At 57.2% G+C, this 23,093-nt stretch overlaps 2 protein-coding genes across 2 annotated transcripts; one reads left to right on the top strand and one right to left on the bottom strand.

Moving 5' to 3' along the window:
- Window positions 1-398: 398 nt before the first annotated feature.
- IGFBP3 (insulin like growth factor binding protein 3) lies at window positions 399-7,026 on the top strand (the record flags this gene model as incomplete). Its single annotated transcript, XM_081079361.1, has 5 exons — window positions 399-804; window positions 3,491-3,717; window positions 4,174-4,293; window positions 4,918-5,052; window positions 5,822-7,026. 4 exons carry the CDS (start codon window positions 399-401, stop codon window positions 5,041-5,043), a joined length of 879 nt encoding a protein of 292 aa, XP_080935487.1. The 3' UTR covers window positions 5,044-5,052; window positions 5,822-7,026.
- Window positions 7,027-10,827: 3,801 nt separating this feature from the next.
- Window positions 10,828-16,325, bottom strand: IGFBP1 (insulin like growth factor binding protein 1). Its single transcript, XM_081079145.1, has 4 exons — window positions 15,749-16,325; window positions 14,309-14,493; window positions 13,112-13,240; window positions 10,828-12,365 (listed from the first exon to the last, which is right to left on the bottom strand). The coding sequence occupies exons 1-4, from the start codon at window positions 16,116-16,118 to the stop codon at window positions 12,243-12,245; spliced, it is 807 nt and encodes a 268-aa protein (XP_080935271.1). The 5' UTR covers window positions 16,119-16,325; the 3' UTR covers window positions 10,828-12,242.
- Between the last annotated feature and the right edge of the window lie 6,768 nt (window positions 16,326-23,093).

Below are 23,093 nucleotides of genomic sequence, written 5' to 3'. Positions count from 1 at the left end.
GGGCTGGAGTGACTGGGGCCTGGAGACGCGGGACGGCCGGAGGCACCGGGGCCGCCGGGGGATGGGCGAGCCGGGTTCTCGGGAACCGTCAGGTACGCGCGAGGAGCAGGTGCCCGCGTGGCCGCGCTGCGCCGGCGGGATGCGCGACCCCAGAGCCCCGCCCGCGCGCGCCCGCCCGCCGCCCCCACCCCCTGCGCGCCGTTCCGGGGCGTGTCCTCGGCCACGACGGCTCCTATATAGGCCGGCGCGCCGGGGCCGCGCAGATGCGAGCGCCGCACGGAGAACGAGACGCTGGGCGCGAGCCGCCGCCTGGGCCACTTCCGCAGCCTCGCAGTCTCGTGTCCCACGGTCCCCGTGCGCCCCGGCCGGCCGCGCTGCGGGTCCTCGCGGCGATCGCCATGCAGCTGACGTGCCCCGCGCTCTGGGCCGCGACGCTGGCCGCGCTGGCGCTGCTCCGAGGGCCGCCGGGGGCGCGGGCGGGGGCGGGCGCGGGCGCGGGCCCCGTGGTGCGCTGCGAGCCCTGCGACGCGCGCGCGCTGGCCCAGTGCGCGCCCCCGCCCGCCGCGCCCGCGTGCGCCGAGCTGGTGCGCGAGCCGGGCTGCGGCTGCTGCCTGACGTGCGCGCTGCGCGAGGGGCAGCCGTGCGGCGTCTACACCGAGCGCTGCGGCGCCGGCCTCCGCTGTCAGCCCGAGCCCGGCGAGCTGCGCCCGCTGCAGGCGCTGCTGGACGGCCGCGGGCTCTGCGCCAACGCCAGCGCTGCCGGCCGGCTGCGCGCCGACCTGCTGCCCGCGCCGCCCGCGCCAGGTGAGCCGCCCGCGCCCGGGGGCCCCCCGGCTTTCCGCGCCCCGAGGGGGGTGCGTGGCGAGACTGGGGCCCCGCGAGGCGAGGGCGCTACCCGAGGGACCCTCCGCAGCCGCTCGGTTCTCTGAGTGCCGAGTGCTTGTACATTGCAAAGCGATTTCGGCGACAGTGGGTGAAACATGTCGTGGCGGGTGTGGGGGGAGCAGTCACGGAGGTGGGGGGTCAATGGGAAGGTCCTGGACAGAGGAGACTCGCGGCCGCGTGAGCCCGCGCGGCGCGAGGACGTGGGCGTGGACTGTGCCGCGGGCTCCGGAACGCGACTTCGGTTCCCAGGAACTGGGAGCGAGCGTATCCGCGCCGAGGGCTGGGGGCCGGGGTGCAGGGAGGTGGATTGGGACCGCGTAGTAGGAAATGGTACCCGCCTTGCGGTTTGCAGAGCAGTGTCACGTCCCGGAGTGTCCCTAAAGGAGCCAAGTGGGAATCGGGTTATTAGAGTCTTTGCGCTTGGACATCTGACGCTTAGAAAGAAGTGGCTCTCCAAGGTCCCTCGGAGGCAGGAGCCTGCGCACAGGCCGCGGCACACCCCACCCGCCCCTGCCTGAGGGGCCCTCAGACACAGGCCAAGGGCTGAGGCCGCGGGCAGTGCGGGCCCAAGGGCTCGGTAACGGGAAGGGAGATGGATGAAGCCCCGGGGCTGTTTGCTGCCTTAACCTGAAGTGGGAGGAATGCGTCCAGTTCCGGAGGCGGAGGACGCATCAGGTTCGCGGCTGGTGAAGGACCGCACATCGTGTTCTGAAAAGAGCGTCCTCCAATTTTCACGCGGCCTCAGCCAGCTAGTGCAGCGAGCAGAGTCCCGACACAGCCAAAGGCTCGGGGAACTCGACCCCCGCCCCCTCCAGCCGGCGTGGGGGCGAGCGGCTCCCTTTGTCACCCCTTCCCCACACTCCACGGGCGTGAGGCTGTGTGCTTGCTAGGCAGCGCTGGCTCCGTTTCTCCCAGGACCGGTGGAAAGACAGCTTTTCAGTTGCTTGACACAGTGCTGTGTCGTCCCAGTAGGACTTCAGAGCACCAGCAGCGTTTGTCTCTTAGGGCGAATGGCTGTGCGCCACCGCGTTGCTGCAGCGCGTTTCCGGGCGTTCGGAAAGTGATCCGAGAGGCTCTTATAAACCTTGTCTTCTTGAGTTGCTTTATTGGACATGTTAATTACTACCACAGTGTGAATTGATGTGTTTGTTACAAAATTATTATAAAGAGACATAAGTGAGTTCTAAAATCCATGGGGGAGGGGCATAAATGACAGTCAAACGTTAAAATGCTCTGTTGCTTAAAAGGAAAGGTTTCCTCTTCAAGCCTCAATCATCAGGCATTAGAAAGGGGTGCTTAAGAAATTACTCAGAGTTCTTGGAAAAGAAATGCAAATATGTTTATTTACATATTCTTAGCACACCCTTTGCATCAGTACCTCCCCGAAAAAGAAAAAGGAAGAAACGAACGTTAAAGGAAATTGAAACCAAACCCTACCAGTTCAGGGCGTGGGCGCTGGGCCAGACGAACAGCCTCCCGGCACCACACCCCTTGGGAACCCTGGGCCCCCTCGCCTCCTAGGATCATTTCCTGGGGGGCCGTGGAGCCCCACCTGGTGCCCCTGCGCGTGGCGCCTCCAGAAGAGAGCGGGGCGTCTGCAGCTGGAGCGCCCTGACTGCCAGCCCCACTCGGCCCCGGGGCGCCCCGAGCGCCGGCGGACTTGGCGGGCTTCCCGGCGGTGGCCCGCTGCCACCACGCGCGGCATGTTCCTGGAGGGCAGAGAGCGGTCCGCTGGGGCAGGGCGCTGAACACGCCAGGCGGAGCCGACTGGGGCCCAGATGGCGAGGGGGCCTCAGGGCGCCCTGCCCTGAGTGGAGTGGCCGCGCGGCAGCTGCCCGGCTGCAGGGACAGGAAGGGGGGGCCTCCCGCGCTGCCCCAAGTTCCTCCTGGGCGTTCCCGCTGCACGTCAGCGCAGCTGCCTCAGTGTAGTTAAACCCCATGACAGTCGCATCCGACACCAGTGTCACCGCAGGTATTATTTCAGCACGTGGATTTCGGAGAGGGCCCTGCGGGAGGCGCCTCCTTTCCCGGGAGTGGAAGCTGTGGCCACAGTCGTGGGAGCCTGATGGCGCTGGTGCTCTTTGCGCCCCATCACTCACGTGCCCACTAGAGGAAGGTCTCACCCAGGAAGGTCACCCGGGACGCAGGTCTGAGCAGCGCCTGTGGGTGGGCAGTGAGGTAGAGGTGTGACAGGGGACCTCTCACACCGCCAGCCTGCCTCCCAGGGGGGCGCTGCAGGGGCTCCTGGTGCTGCCCGCACCCCCAGCACTGCTGATTGGGGGCCACCGGGGTAGGCAGGGCCGGCGGGATCTGTGAATCCTTTGCCCGGGGCTCCCTGGGGCTCAGCTCCGCCCCCTCCTGGTGGAGGCAGGAGGCCTGGAAGCTGAGCAACACCCGCATTGTAAAAGGTCGGCTCGCGTTTCCTTTTAAAACAGCTGCTTGAGGTAAAGCCACCACGCCACCGCTAGTATGACAGTCACAGTACCCAGGTGTTTTCGTGACTGCACTTGGAATCTTGAGTCCCATCCCCACTTAGACGTGGCTGGGTGCCACAGCAGGTTTTGAAAGGACTGCGTTAACCATCTGCTCTCCCTGTGGCTTCTAGAAAACAGCAGCGAGTCGGAGGAAGACCCCAGTGTCGGGGACACGGGCAGCCTCGTGCCGCCGGGGACACACCGGGCGCCCGACTCCAAGTTCCACCCTGGCCACACCAAGATGGACGTCATCAAGAGAGGGCACGCCAAGGACAGCCAGCGCTATAAGGTCGACTACGAGGCCCAGAGCACAGACACCCAGAACTTCTCCTCCGAGTCCAAGCGCGACACGGAATACGTGAGTCGGACCCTTGTCCCCTGCTGACCGGGTGGGTGGGGCCCGCCTGGGCGCTCCGAGGTCACGAGGTCCCTGTTCGCTCAGGAGCCCTGTGGGTAAGTCCAGCCAGCTGCGAGTGGGCAGCCTGGAGCCCTCCTTCCACCAAGGACAGTGACCCCCTCGGAGCTCTGGTGAGGGCCAAGGTGAAACAGTACTGCTGGAAGCGTGAGGTGCAGGCCTTGCAGTTCAGGGAAATGCTGTCACACACACTGCACTCTGTCTGCTTGGCCTGGGGTCACTCTTTCCTCGGTTCTAGGCCTTGTCTGGGGACACACAAGAGACGAGGCCGTGGTTGTCCGCGTCGGAGTGGTGACAACTGCATTCATGGGTGCAGCGCTGGTCCTGCCAGGCAGGCTCAGGCATGTGGGGTTTTGTGAGGCAGCTGAGCTCCCGAATAACCACCCCACCACCCCCCAGGGGCCCTGCCGCCGGGAAATGGAGGGTACACTGAACCACCTGAAGTTCCTGAACATGCTGAGCCCCAGGGGTGTCCACATCCCCAACTGCGACAAGAAGGGCTTCTACAAGAAGAAGCAGGTGAGCGCGGCCTCGCGAGGCCCTGTCCCTCCCACCATCCACTCACTGTCCCCTCACACCTGGCCTCCCGAGAGTAATAGGCTGTAAAGGGTCCAACACATTGCACATGGGGATATTTTAAGCCACAGGAAGTCACTTCCATAGATCCCGGTGACATGGTGGCAGCATGTCAGTTGGCTTTCTAGTCAGACAACTCCTTCTGGTACCTTCAGAATTAGCACCGAACAGCTCTGCCACAGGCCCGCCTTCTCCAGTGGCCGTGGCCTCGTGGCCTCTCATCCGTCACTGTCCAGCAAACTACCTGAGAAGCCAGCCTGTGCGTGGCATGGGGTGTGTTGTCAGACACACGTGACGGACACAGGGCATAGGCCGTTCTCGTCCCTCCTTCAGCACATGGGCCTGTGGCCGAGTGTCCACGTCTACCCAGGACCCCGAGGGACGCGATCCGCCCTGTCCCCTGCCTTTGTGGACAGCTGTGCACGTATGGCCTTGCCCGGCCTGTCCACGGCCTTTTCTCTGGCCATGCTGGGAAGCCAGCCCGGGTCCTGGCACCTGCCCCTGCCATCAGGACCCTGCGCTGGGGGCCTCCTCATTCACACTTGGTCTCCTGTGCTCCGTCCACAGTGCCGCCCTTCCAAAGGCAGGAAGCGGGGCTTCTGCTGGTGTGTGGATAAGTACGGGCAGCCCCTCCCGGGCCACGACGCGAAGGGTAAAGGGGACATGCAGTGCTACAGCGTGGAGAGCAAGTAGACACAGCACGTAAGCCTGGGGCTGGGGGCACCACGGCACCTGGCTCCCGCTCAGCCATGGGGCAGGAGGGTGGGTCTGAGACACAGGCCTGCAGGCTGCTATACCTGGCCCGGGACAGACCCCTGAGGAAGGTGCAGGGGGCCCAGGCCAACTAAACAGGAGGATCTGGGCTCAGCTGTCTCAGAGACACTTCGCTTCATTTTAAAGAATGAAGATCACGTGAACATTTATACACAATATAAGATTTTCTGAGTTAAGCTTTTTCCCTTACTCCTGACAGTTCCTTTATCATCACATATAAACTCTTTTCATCCAAAGGAACATGTTAAAGGAACATGTTTCTAAGTTAAAGATGTGGCTATAGTTTTTCCTGTAAAATGCATTGTGGATCTTCTGATAGTCTGTGGTTAATAGAATTGTAATAAAGTTTATTTAGTCTGATACGGAAATGAAATTTTAAACCATTGTTTTAAAGAAAGCTACCATATTCAATATTTTTTCTTTTAATAAATGAGAGAGTTTTGGGGAAAAAAAGAATAAATATATTTTCATCTCAAGACAAATTTACATAAACAGAAGAAAATTTCATTTTTATGTTTTGTTTCCTTGCAAATTGGAGAAGATAATTCTTATTTTAGGGTGCCTTTCTGTGAGTGTCTTATGGGGCTTTGTTAGCAGTGTAGGCCTGGGTGTCACTTGGCATTCTCCCAGGGCAGGCGTGGGGCCCTGATTGATGTTGGGGGTTATTTCAATATATTTCTTTTTCTGTTTGTTTTAGTTAATGTGGAGCTCAAATACGCCTATTTTGCACAAAAGACTGCCAACGACGTGATCAGCAGCTGGCTACAGTCTCGATTTGTATTTCTTTCTGTAGAGAATTGATTTTTTTTTTTTCTTAAAACCAAAGTTTAGAAAGAGATGCGTGAAATGCCTAGGGCTCTTTCTTCTATGTGGTGAACTTGAGTGTTTTTCCACTTTGCGGTAGTTGATGAAACAGTGTGATTTTTCCTGTCGCTTCCTTTAAAACTACTTGTAAACTCAAGCACAGCACAGCCAGCCCTGTCGCCCTGCTCACTGATGTGGCGACCCCCACTTTGCGCCTTAGCAGCTGCACGCTTCGTCCCCTCTGTGACAGGAGCCCGGCCTCTCGAGAACAGGAAGCCCCAGCACTGTGATGTCTGGACATCCGACACGCCCACTGGAGCAAGAGTCGGTGTCCCCCCACCCAGAAGATAGCTCCAGTCTTCAGGTCGCCTGCCCTGTGTGGGAACCGGTAGAGGGAATCGGCAGAGTCTTGCTTATTAAAATAAACAAACAAAAGAACGTTCTGGGGAACTCTGGGAACCCATAATGGCGGGTATTTCTAACCCTCTGTTGTCTGACAGGGCTTTTGCTGGTGGCCCCATGGGGTGGGGGGCCAGGGGCAGAGAGGTGAGTGCCAGCCCTTGGTTTCAGAGGCATCGCAAATAGTAGCACGCTGCTTCAGATAATGGCAGAAAATGGTGCCTTCCTGCTCAAAAATTCAAGACCAAGGTTACTGTTGAGGATAAGTTCCTTCAAGGTAAAGGAAGTTTGCTCGTCTCTCGCCTTTCGTCCTCCTTGGCACGACGTGAACACTAATGATTGTATCTAATCAGGAAGACAGACAGGGTGTGGGGGGCCGGCAAGGCCAGCAGGAGCACAGAATGGCCCCCCGCCTTCCTTTCTGATTCACACACAGACACAGAAAAGCCTCTTCATGAGCGGCTGCCTCTGTGTAGATAACCCCGGCCGAGCCTCAGCCACACTACAGGCCACAGCCACGCGGCCCTGCCGCCCGCCGCAGTCACAGCGGGGTCTCCAGACATTTGCCTGCCTATTAGCTCGTCTTTATTTTTTTAATTAAGGTTTTTTGGGGGGAAAATATTTTTGAAAAGTTTGTCTTGCAATGTATTTATAATTGATAAATAAAGTTCTCACCATAAAGAACCCCTCTCCCATGGCAGTGACTGGCCCCCAATTTGGTGTGACTGTAATAACAAGGATCAGGGAGGGCAGGATGTCCCCACGGTCCACCGGTCAGAATGGCACAATAAGCACGTGCCCCCACCTGGCCCCACGAGGTGCCAGGCCACCGGTAGTGCCCTCCAGCCAGGAGGTCTGGCCGCCAGCCTCACTGTGTCCCGGGAGCAGATCAGCAGGAGCATCTCGGTGGCCCTCGCGGCATTTAGCTTTTGTCCCTGTTGTCCTCTGGGGCAGGGACAAGGGGACACACACTGGCCAATTCAGCCTGAAGTCCTTCCCCTTGGTCCTTTCGCCCTCTGCCTGGAGAAGGGAGTGGCCAAGGCAGGAGGAGACACTGGTGGGGTTCTGGGGTCTCAGTACCCCCTCCCTAGTCTAGAGACAGTTGCCCCTTATCACAAAGCCACTTCAGGCACAGTGCCAACCCCGTGACCTCAGGACGTTGAAGGATGTGCTGTGTCTAGGAATCTTGTATTTAGAGCCATTCCTGATTCACTAGGAAAGCATCTCAGCTGCGTCCTTCTCACCAGGCACGTGTGCTGAGCAGTGAGTGCTAAGTGTTGGAGACCCAGGGGTGGGGGCGGTCCTCGGAGATGACAGGGGATCCAGGAAGGAGAGTGCTGCTTCTGGAGGTGAGGCGCCTGCAAAGTCATGAGGCTGGAGGGAGAGAGGAGCCCCTCAGCAGGCAACCCCCCGGGAGAGCAGGGCCCACGGCCACGGGGTGGGGGCGGGTGGGGCGTGGTTACCTGGGCCTGCGCGGGGGCGCCAGGAGCTGGGAGCTCTGAGGGCCCCTGACCGGCCTTCCCGGAAGTGCCACATCACCTGCCTCCTTCACCCACCGGCCATCGGACATGTCCTCCATCCCCCTTCCTTCTAAGTGCTCTGCTGTTCTGTCAGGTGAACACGTGACGTTGGACCTGACTCTCTCCCGATCTTCCCTCCATCAGCCGGCCAGCTGGACCCCCGGAGCGCCCCTGGCTGCCCCCTTCACCCACCCCACACCACAGGTCCCCAGCCACCGTCACCATGGAGTGTGTGTGTGGCCACTCCACCCCCTGGGTCAAGGCCATGCAGACTTGGGCGTGGCTTTCCAGGGTTCCATTAGCAAGTGGACACACTTGAAGAGTAACGGTCACTGCCCATGACAAGGTGTGTCCTGAAACCTGGCTCCTCTGGTGCCAACCTGTAGGGACAGAGTCCCAGAGAGCAGTTTCCAGGCTCTCGGCCTCACGTGGGTGCTGGCTCGGGTAGTAGATGGTCACTAGCTGTAATTGGGTGGCCATCAGCTGTAACCAGTTAGCCATTAGCCACTGATATAGCTGCCATGGCTGTGTTGGTTGGTTGGTTGGTTGGCAGGCAGAGAACTCGACGTCGATTGCGATCATGTGGGTCCTACTTCCTGTGTCTCGCCCAGGCCGCCAGGCACGAGAATATAGTGGTGTGACTCCCCTACCCATAGCTCCGTGGGTGTTCCTTTTGGCTTCGCCATGTCCTGCGTTCTTGTGCAGGGAGCAGGAGCTGAGACCCCGCGTGACACAACCTGTCCAGGGAGATGTTTCCTCTCGCGGTCACACTCCTTGGCCCCACTTCCTTTCAAAGCACAGCTGGAAGGCACACAGGAGGCCTGGAGATAGTCAGGGGACGGGTGTGGGTCCGTGTGCCAGCGGGCGGTGGGAGACAGGAGCTGAGGCTAGAGACTGGTCAGGTCAGGGCCGGAGTAAGTGGGGAGCTGGGAGCGGAGGGGACAGGGGAGTGACATGGGAGAGCAATGACAGGAGCCAGGGCTGGTGCAGGGGGGCTGTGTGGCCAGGCTGGGGCATGTTTGGAAGACAGCACCCCAAAACCTGGATGGATTGTGTGTGGGCATAAAAAGGTGAAGGTAGGCTCTCATAAACGACAGCGAATCTGAGCGACGTGCAGCTGACTTTCCACAGCAGAGAAAACCAGAGGAGGCAGTCTGGGGATGAGGGCGTTGGATCAGGGACAACTTACGGCTTGAGGAGGAGGCAGCCCAGGACAGTCCTGAAGGAGAACTTCAAGGTCACCAGAAACAGTGAGAAGCCCCAGGCAACTGTGAGCAAGTTGTGTGCACAAAGGCGGGGTCACGCGGTAAATTTATGTTGAATCATTTGGGGAACCAACTACCAGACTGTTTTCCAAAGTGGCTGCACCAGTTCACGTTGCCACCAGCTGTGTACCAGGGTCTGATGTCCCCGCATCCTCCCAGCACTTGTTACCTGTCTGTTGACCGTAACCACCCTCGTGAGTGTGAAGTGACATCTCAGTGTGGTTTTGGTTTGCATTTTCCTGGTGGCTGCTGATGCTGGCTGTCTTAAATATGCTTTACTGACCAGTGTGTGTCTTCTTAGTCTATTCACAGATGTTGCCCATTTATTAATTGTGTTGTCTTTATATTGAGTTGTAGCAGTTCCTTATATATTTTTGATACCAGCTCCTTATCAGATATGTGATTTGCAAATATTTTCTCCCATTTTGTGAGTCGTCTTTTCACTTTCTTGATGGTGGCCTTTGAAGCACATAAGTTTTTAATTTTAATGGAGTCTGATTTATAGTTTTTAGTTTTATTGCCTCTGTTTTTGGTGTGATATCTATTATAAGAATTCTTTGCCTAATCCAAGGTCATAAAGACCTATGTTATCGTCTTAAATTTTTTAATTTTTAGATTTTACACTTAAGTCTTAACTTTTGTATATAGTGTGACGTAGGAGTCCAGCTTCATTCTCTTGTGTGTGACTATCCAGTTGTCCCCATTTATTGAAAAACAACACTATTTTATCTTCATCAATGATTTCCCACCCTCACTGACCATCAGTTGGCCATCAGTGTATGGGTTTATTAATGGTCTCTGAATTCTATTTCTCCCCTTGACCTAAATGTCTCCTTCTTCCAGTAACACACTGTCACCATTACCATTGCTTTGTGATAAGTTTTGAAACCAGGGAGCATGAGTCCTCCTACTTTGTTCTTTTATTTTTTATTTTCCAGGACTGTTTTGGCTGTTCTGGGCTCCTTGCAATTCCCTGTGGGTTTTTAAATCAGCTTCTCCGGTTCTTCAAAGCCGAGACTCTGAAAAGGACTGTGTTTAACCTGTAGGTCAGTGTGGGGTGTGCTGCCACGTTATGCTGTGAAGTCCTCTGACGCATGAACATGGTATGCCTTCCGTCTATTTAGATCTTTAATTTCTGTCAACAATGTTTTGTAGCTTTCAGGGTCTACGTTTTGTACCTTCTTTTGTTAAGTATATTACAAAGCATTTTAATCTCTTTGATGCTATTATGAGTGAGATTGTTAGTTCCACTTTTGGACTGTTCACTACAAGCACATAGAAATACAATTGATTTTACGTGTTGATCTTGTCTCCTGAGTGGTGTTTGCTCATCTATTAGTCCTGAGTGTGTTTCATGGATTACCTAGGCTTTCTACATGGAATGGCACGTCATCTTCGGATAGGAATAGTTCACAGCTTCCTTTTTCTGGGTGCCGTTTCTGTCTCTGTCTTGCCTGTTTTCCCTGATGGGAACCTCCAGTACGATGCCGAATACAAGGGGTGAAGCTGACAGGCTTGTCTTGTCCTGGTCGTAGGGGGACGTACATAGAGCTTCACCACGAACTGATGTTTGCTGGGGGTTTTCTAGAAGCCTTGTGTCAGCTTCCTTCTACTCTTAGTCTATTGAGTTTTCTAATCATGAAAGGGTGTTGGATATCACGTGCTTTTTCTGAGTCTTTTGAGATGGTCATATGGTTTTTCTTTTTTATTCTATTGATATAATTTACTACATTCATTGATTTGGGGATGTCAAAACAACCTTGCATTCCTGAGATAAATCCTACTTGGTCGTGGTGAATGGTTAATATGTTGCCTGAGTCAGTTTGTTAGTATTTTGTTGAGGATTTTGCATCCATTTTCTTCAGCTATTATGATATGAAATGCTGAGTTCACAGATCGCTTAGTGACTGGGCAGATGGAGGATGGCAACCTTGGGGTCGAAAGGTGAAGGGGGACAGAGGGAGCCCAGACAGGGGGAGGGGGGACTGTGAGAGGAGTGAGGCAACCTGGGGTGAGCAGAGGCTAGGGCTGAGGGGCGCATGGGGAGACTGGGCAGCGGGGCAGCCAGGAGGCCCTGCTGGGATGGATGAGAGGCCCATCCAAGGAGCGCTGTGGAAGGAGCTCTCAGCAGGGCCGGGATGAGGGGTGCAGGCAGGACAAGCAAACGGGTAACACTTTAAGGAAGAAGGGATCCAAGGAGCAGAGAGGACGGTGTGCCCAAGGCTGAGCTGTGCAAACAGAAGGCACAGGCAGGGTGCCCGGTGAAGGAGGCCACTCCGCTCTGCAGAGGACAGGCTGAGGGGAGGCGATAGGAGAGGGTGAGCCAGCAAATCAAGGGGTGCCTCTGTCTTCACGTCAGATGGGAGGAACCCCAGCCTGTTTACAAGTGGAAGGGAAGGGGCGAATGGTGAAGTTAGGGCAGCAGGAGGTGGACAGTGCCCAGCCCAGGGTGACCCCAATGCCGCTGGGCAGCGGAAGCATTGGTCTCGGGGGACCTCAGCACGGCAGTACTCCAGGGGTGGGGGGGCCGGGAACTGCAAGAGGAAGGGGGTTCTGCAAGAATCCACAGCAGTAGCAATGGCCCGAGAACATTTATTCCGAACTGTTCACATTGTGCAAGTGTGTCTGACCATGTATCCATGCCTGTGCTCACATGTAGCCACATTGCCACCTCCAGCTGTGATCAATCAACATTGAACTTCTGCAAATTCACACGCACCATGGATCGTGGACGAGACTGGAGCATGTAGTCTTCCGCCAGGCTCCACTGTCCTCCACTGGTCCGTTTGAAAAACCACAGCACGTATTTGATTTGGTGTTTTCTAAGCAGTATTTTCCCATGCTCTTTACAAAGAGAAGCACAAACCTTCGAAGAGCTCAAATGTATTTACATAGAACGTGGTAAGAAGTGTTTCATGATATATAAATTATACAGCACAAGTTACAGTGTAGAAAAATAACTTACAGTGAATAAATAAACTACACCTTTGTACATCAAGTAGTCTGTGCAGTGTAAAAAGTAGTTCCTATATATACATACACATATATATAAAAGTGTGTGTTATAGAGTATAAATATACCATGTACTTAAATATCTCATGGGAAAGAATCAGGCGTTTTGCTTCTCTTCTCAGTGGAAATACTGATGGCAGCTGGGGTCCCCTCTGACCTCCACAGACCCTGGGATCCTCTTCCCACTCCAGGGGTAGACACACCAGCAGAGCCCCGCCTCTCCATCCAGGGACGTCTCACACTGCAAACACAAGATCCAAGGTCGAGAGCAGTCAGTGGGAAGCTGGAGGGAGGGGAAGACAGAGGTCCATGCCACCCAGCACCATGCAGAGAGTGTGGCGGCTGGGAGCCCGGGCCACGGGAAACACCTGCAAGCCCTGACCATGACCGCGGGCAGACCCAGGAACCAGGAGGGGCCCTGGTTCTCCTCGTAAACTGGAGACAAAGCTCAAGTGTCCATTCTGCGTGTGTGCAGAACGGTGTGCTATGTGCACAGCCGTCGGCGTCATGCCCCCGTGGCAGAGCCCAGGCCCCCGGACTTCCCCACAAACTCCTAGTCTGTTATGAAGCTCTGCCCAGTCTTCAGTTTCCCACCTAATATCCACAGAACCTGCGCTTCGCTGAGTCCTAAAGGGCGCCCCAAATTGAGTCTTTGTTTGATCTCATTGATTGCCTGGCCAGCTGAGAAAATACTATTGTGTTTATAGTTTCTTTCCCCTTGTAGGGAGAAAAAAGCAAGAGGTGTCCAAGGCTAGCTCTCCTAAGCAGAGTGGCTCCCTCCCCTGGGGTGGCCGGTGAGAAGAACCCGCCTGCCCAGGCCGTGAGTACGGTGTCCTCCGCAGCCGTCAGCACTGAGCTGGTCTTCAGGCTCCCAGGCTGTCTGCTCCTTGGACCAGAGGGCTGGTTCTTACTTAACAGATCAGCTTCCTGGAGCGTTAGGGAGTGGGCGCCGTGTTGGAGGAAAGTGGGCTGTGTGGGGACACACACCTGTTTGCTGTAATAGAAGCCATTCTTGCTGCAGTTGGGCAGATAAAAGGTGTAGAGCCCGTCGCTCGCTTTCTGCTGCTCCTCAGCTAATCTCTCCAGCACACTGTACAGTTCCCGTTGGCAGGGCCCCTGAAAGAGTAACGTGACATTGGGATAAATGACAAGTGCATTCTCAGTCTAGGTGACACCGGGGCGGGAAGGCTGAGTGTGGCTGTGGAGGGCAGGCCTGGAGCAGCCTCTGCGTCTCCCCGTGTCCTGCAGTGGTGCTCGGTGTCCCTCTGGGCTTGTTAAGGATGGGACCTGGTGCCCTAAACGCCCCTAAGCACCATGGCTGTCTCCTACGGCTCCCGCCCCGTGGGTCACTTTGGCAGCAGCCGCCTGGTTGAAAGGAGGACGGCAGCCTCTCCGAATGGAGAACTTCGCCACAGAGATTTCTGGGCGTCATCGACTTGCCCTCTACAGCGTCAGTTTACAGGCGCCAAATCGGGTGAGGATGAAGGCATTCTTCTGGGCAGTTTGGCTCAGAATGAACTTTTCCTCATTTGTCATCACTTCCAGATGAAATTCTGAAGTGTCAGGAGAATGTTTCAACCCTTCACTTTCCCCGGTCACGCAGGTTGTGGAAGTGACTTTTGCAGAAATCCCCAGGAGTCACTCCCACTTCGGTTCTTTGTCGCCCTCAAGTGGCAGAATTAAAAACTGACGCCAGTGAGGAGGCCCCAGGGCGTCCAGGGATGGGCGGTTTCCGTGTGGGAAGATCAAGTTTTGAGGGGACAGGGGTGATGATGTCCTCATGCTACAGCACTCTAGACTTCCAAGTGGCTAAGTGCTAAATTGTATGCTATGTGTGGTTTACTCCGGTTTTTTCAGAAGGTGGGGGGAGATGTGATGGGGGGGCAGGGGTGTTAAGCCTGCTGTAAGCTTTAGAAGTCTGTGGTGATGTTCTTTGGCTGGCCTCATCTGAGGCCCTTATTCAGAGATGAGCTCAGAGACGTGAAGTAACAAGTCTAATGTCGCACAGCAGAGACTGCACAGGACCCTCTGCTCAGAGTCCTGTGCTCAGATCTCAGCTGAGAAATGTCTGCTGGGCTTGGGGGAAGAGCATGTTTGTGTCCAGGGCCTCAGGACCCACAAGAGGCTCATCTGCCTGCCCAGCACAGCAGGGTCAAGCAAGCAGCTCCCCTGCCCCAGCCTCACCTTCCCCTTTTTGACGTCGGCGACCTCGAGAGCGCTTGTACTCTGGAGATTACTGATGGCGTGCCAGAGGATGGGCAGGTCATGCCCAGACGGGCCCATCAGATGGGAACTGCCCAGCAACTGCTCCTGGGTCATCTCAGCGCTCTCAGGGGACACATCCTCTGGGGCCATGGAGCCCTGTGCATCTGAAAACGGAACGCCACAGACCATGAGACCTCCTGAGGCGTCTGCACCTGGCTCCCTGAAGACGTGTCCCTTCCCAAAAGACCAGGCTGGGACGCGAGGCTGGGACGCTGACCCAGAGCCACGCGGCATCCCTCGCCACAGGCACTTCTGAGGGTTCTGGGAGAGTGACACCGGCTGTTCTGGGAAAACGCTAAGCTTCGGGTCTGGCCAGGGTGCCCTGTGTTCTGCTCCCACCACATCAGAGAGGGAGCCACGTGCGTGCACCTTCATCCCAGTCCCGGGGAGGAGCCCTGAAGCAGCCACAGGTTATGGCTTAACTCCTGAGCTGCCCTTGGCTTCCTGCCCACAAAATGGACATTTCAGTAACTCCAGGTGAGCAGCGTGGGGCTGTGTAGGAGTGAGTCCAGATGCCCACATGGCCCTCCTCTCAGCCTCCCTGCAGACAGGGCCTTCTCCACAACTCCCAGAGAGGGGTGTCAGCACACATCTTGCAGATCGTCCTAGGGTGTGTATCGGGTGCTGGACAGAACCTCCCAGAACTGGCCTCCTGAGGGGCCGCAGGGAGCCCCTGGCTGGAGGACCTCGGGGCCCACTCCATTTCCTGGCCCCTGAAGGCAGAGAACCAGCAGGAAGTCTGTGTCCCCTGCACGGAGGGCCAGGCGCCCCAGCAGGGAACCTGGAGGTGGGGAGGTGGGCAGTGGGGGGAGAGGAAGTACTTCCTCTGGTTCCCACTACAAACAAATCACCGCTAAATTCAGGAAAGAGCCTGATTGTCAAGTTGTGGGGAGGCGGCAGGTACATCAAACACTGTTTTCTATGGCTTGAATCAGTGAGGTTTTCAGCCTAAACTCTCACATTATGTTCTGTAAACATCTGGGAAGCACATGCTGTCTCCACAGGGCGTATGTTACAAAGGACATTCCAGTCATTGGTGGGGGGCAGCTGGAGGGTTCCCATCGCATGCCTTCTGGAGGCCCCAGAGAGGTGGGCCAGAGGCCCCTGGGGCACCCCCACTGCCAGGGCACCCCACCGGTCCCCTGCACTCAGTGGGCTGCACACGAGCTCTGGGCTCTGCCCAGCTCTCCCGTCACGTTGCCGGCGCTCCTGGGCCCCTGCCCCAGGCTCCTTACAGGCTTCCACCCCACGCTCTGCGCTGGCGGGTTTGCGCCCCACTGGCTGTGGGTTTGGAGGTGCCCTGCCCCTGCCCGCTCCTCTGTCCCAGGGGAGGGGACCAGGTGGGGGTAATGGCGGTACCTGTGGCCTCAGCGCTGGGCGAGGGGTCCTCCGGGACGAGCATGCAGACGCCCTGGCCGCGGGTGAGGACGTACAGGGGCCTCGGCTCCCCGGGCAGCGCCCGGCAGCTAAGCCCGCGGCCGCAGCGCGCAGTGGCCACGCCACAGGCGGCGCCCAGGGGCAGGGCGCACGTCGGGCAGCAGCCGCAGCCGGCGGGCCGGGCGGGCTCCGGGCACGAGGCGGGTACCGGCGGGCAGAGCGCGAGCCTCTCGGCGGAGCAGGGCGCGCAGCGCCACGGCTGGGGAGTGCCGCCGACCGCGCCGAGCTGGGCGGCCAGCAGGAGGAAGAGCGGCCAGGCGCCGGCAGCGGGGACCGCGGACATAGCGGACATAGCGGGGGTGGCGGACAGGTCCTGCTCGCTGCTCGCTGCTCGCTGCGGGGGCTGCAGGTGGGCACTCGCCGGGCGGATGCTCGCTGGGCGCAGCGCGCGCCTTTTGAAGGGCAGGGGCCGGGTCACCTGAACCTCGAGGTTAATGATTGGCAGAGCCGCGTGCGGGCGGCCAGTGTTCCAAATAAGTTTGTTTTCTCGTGCGCTCAAGGCCCTGCGCAAACTGTGGGTGGAAAGAGGATTAACGTCCAGGTTTCAGACTGTTTGTCCTGTTGTCATGGGGTTCCCACTGGGCACACAGCCAGTTGGAGGATGACGCTGGCTCGTCTGGTTCCAGGGCACCTTGGCTGACCCCGGCAAAGCCCAGAGATCAGCGCCGTTCGCAAATGGGGACACTGAGGCCCAGGGAGAGAGGAAAACTGGCTTAGAACCAAGCTCTCTATCAGCCCTGGCTGGTTTAGTGGCCAAGCCCAGACTGCTTCTCCTTCTGCTGGAAGAAGGTCCCCAACCACTGAACTTCAGTCACCACCGCCTCTCCAGGAGGGAGGAGGGAATGGAGCAGAAGGTTCCCCCAGGGCTGAGGCCAAGCTGCCCGACCTCACCACAGCCCAGAACCCGCCTTACTAACCGCATTTCCAGCCAGGAGGCGGCCTCAGGGCCCAGACCCCAAGTTGCTTCTGACTTTCTAGCTCAAACCAAACTTTTATCAGGAGTCGAATACCAAGGCTTTCCTATTTCTTGAATATTCTCTTGGTTCACAAGAGAAATGTCACTGCACCTTCAGAGACAGTGAGAAATGGCTGCATTGTTCCCAGGAGCTGTAGGCACGCTCGCTGACACCCGGTCCCTGGAGAGCGGGCAGCTCTGTGTTCAGAGAGAAATCCCCAAACTGTGAGGCCACATAGGTGAGGAGAGCAGACGCTGCACAGAATACGCTGTGTGCACGTCACGTAATGTGAACTCCTCTGTCCCAGCGATTCAAAATGTGCCCAAGTCCTGAGAAGATACAGAAGAAACACCAGTGCCCCTCAGGGTGGCAATCGGACACTGAGGGGCCTGGCTCTCCCTGGGCCCTGGCTGATCCTTCTGGGTTACGTGATGCAGGAAACACTGCATTTGGTAAAATCAGGTACTTGCACTACCTAGCTCATCACCTGGCTTTAATCACCAAATTAGAATTACTGGGCTAACTCCGCTCCTGGCCACCACCCCTGAGATTCCTTCTGCTCTGCCTGTGACCAGAGACAGGTCACAGCTGCAGCGTCCCTCCCCCCCCGCCCCCCCGCAACTATCAAAATAAGTCCTGAGGATGATGGTGCTTGGAAGGTTATGGCCATGTTTGTCACTATTTTTCCAGAGCAAAGTTTGGTGTCCAGTTAAGGGGCGGATCAGGCCTCTGCTTTGGACTTGGTTAACACAACTTTTGCTGTGAGTTCCTGAATGGTTCAATTTCCAGAAGAATTTGTGCTCTGACTGTTCCCGACTTCCTCAGCGCGGAATCAGTGTGACCCAGAAATGTTTTCTTAATGACACATGAGAGGAGCACCGTAAACATCCGGGGGCCGCCTGCGTGCGCTGGCAGATGGTCAGCCCCGGGCACTCACCGCTGTGCACCTGGCCGGCCCCTCCCTCTCCGAAGCCTGCACGTAGTGGAAATCCCTCTCCACACGGATCGATAGCCCAGTGTTTCCACTGCTTGCCTCACAGCAGCAGCAGCAAAACAAACGGCCAGCAAATCCCTAGAGTACTCCCCCATCTGACCCCACAAAAGGAGTGGGACCCTCCCTGGAGGCCTGTGAGGGCCACCTGTCTGTCTGTCCTGTGAGATAAGTGCCCCTCCAAGCAAGCCGAGTCACAGTGAGGGGGCCATGCTCGTGGTCATCTCTGGGTGCCTGAACCTAGGCCCTGTGGCCCACTGCTGGGTGTCCACAGCCTGGCCTGGCCTCCTGTGCCCCCTGATCTGACTCCCAAGGCCGGCCCGACTAGGTGGACAGGTGCTCCCTGTGGTGCACAGGTGCAGGGAGCCCATCCTCCATGTTGAGCCTGGGAGCCTCCCCTCCCCATCCCAGTGCTGTGGACTCCTACTCGTGGTCCAGCCTTAATGTCCCCCTGCCAGCCCAGAAAACAAAACTGTCACATCTCCATAAGTTTCTTCTGTTTCTCATGCTCAAATTTCCATCACCTAATTCTTTACATTACCCTGCCATCCACCTGTGTCTGTCACCCATGTCTCTCCATCACCCACGTGTCTCCATCACCCACATCTCTCCATCACCCATGTGTCTCCATCACCCACATGTCTGTCACTGATGTCTCTCCATCACCCACATCTCTCCATCACCCACGTCTCTCCATTCACCCACGTCTCTCCATCACCCACATCTCTCCATCACCCATGTGTCTCCATCACCCACATCTCTGTCACTGATGTCTCTCCATCACCCACGTCTCTCCATCACCCATGTCTCTGTCACCACTGTCTCTCCATCACCCATGTCTCTCCATCACCCACGTGTCTCCATCACCCACATCTCTCCATCACCCACGTGTCTCCATCACCCATGTGTCTCCATCACCCACATCTCTGTCACTGATGTCTCTCCATCACCCACGTCTCTCCATCACCCACGTCTTTCCATCACCCACATCTCTCCATCACCCACATCTCTCCATCACCCATGTGTCTCCATCACCCACATGTCTGTCACTGATGTCTCTCCATCACCCACATCTCTCCATCACCCACGTCTCTCCATTCACCCACGTCTCTCCATCACCCACATCTCTCCATCACCCATGTGTCTCCATCACCCACATCTCTGTCACTGATGTCTCTCCATCACCCACGTCTCTCCATCACCCATGTCTCTGTCACCACTGTCTCTCCATCACCCATGTCTCTCCATCACCCACGTGTCTCCATCACCCACATCTCTCCATCACCCACGTGTCTCCATCACCCATGTGTCTCCATCACCCACATCTCTGTCACTGATGTCTCTCCATCACCCACGTCTCTCCATCACCCACGTCTCTCCATCACCCACATCTCTCCATCACCCACATCTCTCCATCACCCATGTGTCTCCATCACCCACATGTCTGTCACTGATGTCTCTCCATCACCCACATCTCTCCATCACCCACGTCTCTCCATTCACCCACGTCTCTCCATCACCCACATCTCTCCATCACCCACATCTCTCTATCACCCACGTCTCTCCATCACCCACGTCTCTGTCGCCGATGTCTCTCCATCACCCACATCTCCCCATCACCCACGTCTCCCTATCATCCACATCTCTCTACTCCATCATTCTTCTATGGCTCTATTCTGACCCCCCTCTTCCTGCACTTACCCCTCAGAATGAAGGGCCCTTCCTTCCAGCCCTCCCTCCCCAGTGCATGTCTTGATCTTCTGTGTTGCATTCTTTCCTCCCCCGCCTTTGGTGGCAGGACCTGTGGGTCCAGATGTCACAGGCTGCACCTGAGGACCTGAGATCTTATGTTGTATTGGCCCTGGGGGATGGGCCGTGGAGGCTGAGTCCCTTCAGTGAAACCGTGGCCCCCAGCAAAACCATCTGTGCTGGCACTTTGTGTGCCTAGATCCTGGCACATTATATAACCCCCCTGGCCTCAGTTTCCTCGCCTGTGAAAGGGGGACAATGCTGCTCTGGCACGTTAGCGCTGAGTGCGCCTGAGCTGTCACCACCAGCCTTAGCAGAGGTGGGGGGCTCTCTGGGTGAGAAGCGCACGGGCCCTTCTGTCACTCACTGTTTCCAGCTCTGCCTTCACACAGCCCGCTGCCTGCTCACAGGCAGTGGAAAATTGGGCAATCCATGCTCTGAAAAACAATGCTGGGTCAAGGGCAAAGCCAAGCTTCAAAGGGAGAGAATGCCGCAATCCAGGGACCCCTGAACGGAAGTTGTTTTCAACCTGGGGAAAAAAACAAAAATATGTTTTGCTGAGCTCTCTGATCGACGGGAATGATGTCAACTTGTGCAAAGGCTGGCCTGCTGCCCGGTCCGCAAGCGATGAAGGGTGCCGCCCCACACTAAAGGCACACCCAGCCCGCTCGCTAACCACTGTGGAAAAGTCACCACAATCTTGCCAGGTTGGAACAGCCCCGACCCTTCATGTGTCTACAGGCCCACCAGGGTCCTCTTACCAAGCCCACTGGACCCACCCATGGGGCAGCAGGGCCTCCCCCACCCACAGGGGGTGGCTCACGCCCACCTGTCTGCTGATCTCTGATCTGGGCAAACAGCAAGGACCCTGGCCCAAAACGGTACGACCTCTTCCTTCAGTCCCTAGTCCAATGTTGTGTGTACACTGGTGCATACGTGTGTGTGCCTGCATGTGTGTGTGCGTGTGTGGTGTGTGTTAGTTTTGAAATGGCATCACACGATACTGTCAGTTCTACAGCCTTTTCTCATGTAATGTGTTATGGACACCTTGTCTGTAGGGTGTGTTGCACACACGTGCATACACTGATGTACATACGTGCACACAGACACACAGCCATGCACACAGAGTATCCCTGCCCTTGGATAAGCCCTAATTTATTTAATCAGTGTGCTTTTCCTGGCTATGGGCATTGTTTCCGTTGGGCTCTTAAAGATAACGCTCCATGGACGTCAGAGTCGGGAAATGAGTGAGGGCTGGGCTGGTCATCTCCTGGTTTTCCTGTAAGTGGAACTGCTCCTTGAAAGGCCACACGTGGCCTCAAGTATCTGGCCCGTAGCGTCCTGCAGTCAGAAGGGCTATGTCCCCCAGGGTGAGGCGGCTCCTGCCCACTGCCCAGTGCCCACACACTGGAACTGGGAGGGGGGACGGTCTCAGGCTGTGATGGTCTGTGCTAACAGGAAGAGGACAGGACAGCCCCTGGAGGCGCCGTGCCGCTGACGGCACCTTCCGCACCCTCTGACCCTCGGTCAGGCCCCAGGATTCAGGGACCTCAGAGGATTGGGAGATTGCCTCAGCGCCTCAATTTACAGAGAAAAGACAGAACAGGTGACTGTAATGCAGGGTCTCAGCTCCTGGCAGGTGAACGCAGATGTGGAGACCAAAAGGGAACATGGGCACAGGGTTCACACCACTACACTCTCGCTGGCAGCTGGTCAAGGCACAAGAAGCAAACACCTGCCAGTACCCCCACCAGGAAGTAGGCTCCACACAATCCGTGCCACCAACAACACCTGCGCTTGCTGACATGGCCACGGCAGTTATATACAAAACAGTGGCTAACAGCCAACTGCTTACAGCTGACGGCTACTACCCGAGCCAGCACCTTTCCACGTGAGGCCGAGAGCCTGCAAACTGCTCTTCTGGCCCTTTCCCTACAGTGCCACAACCCCTCCACCCCAAACCACACAGTGGCTGCCTGCCAGTTTAGTGCACTGTACCTTTTCTACACTAGAGGAGACATCAGGAGCCCTGCTGCTGGAGCCTGGCAGGCCAGGTTCCCGTCTTGGTCTGCCACCACCACTCAGTCAATGCCCTTGAGCTGTCCTGACTCTCTGGGTTCAGTCTTCCCTCCATGAATGGGGATGATGGGGCAGGTGCAGGGATAAGAACAGACATGGTTGGGCCTCTCCACTGCTTTCTCCACTTAGTCCCCTCCCCCAAATGCTTCAGGAGTGGGAGGGGATCAGTACAAATTCAGTGAACTGGCCACTCATTAATGCAGGGCACCTGGGAGTTGTTAGAAATGCTAGTCATGGGTCCCCACGCAGAAACTGGGCCAGGGCAGGGTTCCCATCAGCTCCAGTTTGAGAACCTCTGATTGAAGGCTGGAAAGGACTCTGGACTGTGACAGGTGTGGTCATGCTCAGCTTCCCTGCCTCTGACGCTGCCCTCAGGACATGACATGGGGTGTCTGGTCCGGGTGCCATGGGGACTAAATTGGGATGCTGACCACCACTCCTTTGGGTTGTCCCGCTGATGCCTAGACCATGTGGCACATAGTGAGGGAACCACCATGGCTAGTTCCTGTTCGGGAGTCCACAGGCACCTGACTTCCTGAAGGCCGACACACACTCAGGTAAAGCTAGAACCATCAGGTGCAGACCCTCAGGGCTCTTGCCTCCGGCGCATTCTGCGCCTGCGCGGCCACGGGTCCTCAGGTGGGGGGCGGGCACAGGTGGGCTCCTGCCGCCTGATCCCACCTGCGGTGAGGACGCCCTCCCGTACTTCAGGGCGCTGGGCTCGCAGGGCTCCTGTCCGAGGTGGCTGTCCCCGCGGGAAGCGGGATGGAGCCCGGGGCGCAGGTGGGCCGAGCAGGAGCGGGGTGCGGGGGCGCCCGTAGGCGGGAGGGGCGCCAGGTGGGGAGGGCGGCTAGGAGGGGAGGGGTGCCATGGAGGAAGGGGGCACGGGGGGGGGGGGGGAACCAGGTGGGCGGAGTGCAGGAGGCCCCGGAGGTTCGGTCTGCGCACTGGGGGGGGGGGGGCGGGCGGGCGCTGAGGCCTCCGGCGCCCCGAGTCGTTACCGGACTCCTCTGGCGGCAGGCGGCTCCCATCCTCTTGGGCCGCCCCAGCCGGCGATTGCCCCAGACCCCAGTGGGGTGCGGAGCCAGGCCAGGGCCCAGGCACCGTGCCCCCCCCACCCCCGCCACCCCCCCAGTGTCCTAGGAAAGCTGGGAAGCCACAGGGAGCAGGGGCTCCAGGTTCGAAACGACAGCCGCGTGCAGAATTAGGTAACGGTCTGCAGGTGATGTTCAAAACCTGACCTCATACCGCGCGCTGGGCCCCAGAGGCACAGCTGGGTGGGGACCCCTGGGCACTCCCTACGGGGCAGGCCACTTCCTGCATCTCCTCATCAGACAAGCAGGGGTTTTTTCTTTTGTAAATAGGAAATAAACAGGTGTCCAGTGACCTTTGTCACCACCTGCCCAGCACCCACTATAAGAAAACACTGTTTTTAGCTTCTTCTGTAACTTTCTTTTTTCACAACCAGTAACTCATGTTTTAAAAAATATTT

The sequence above is a fragment of the Rhinolophus hipposideros genome, assembly GCF_964194185.1.
Source record: "Rhinolophus hipposideros genome assembly, chromosome: 18".
Taxonomy (NCBI): Eukaryota; Metazoa; Chordata; class Mammalia; order Chiroptera; family Rhinolophidae; genus Rhinolophus; species Rhinolophus hipposideros.
The sequence above is the reverse complement of the archived record's forward strand: the minus strand, read 5'-3'. Positions and strand labels throughout refer to the sequence as shown.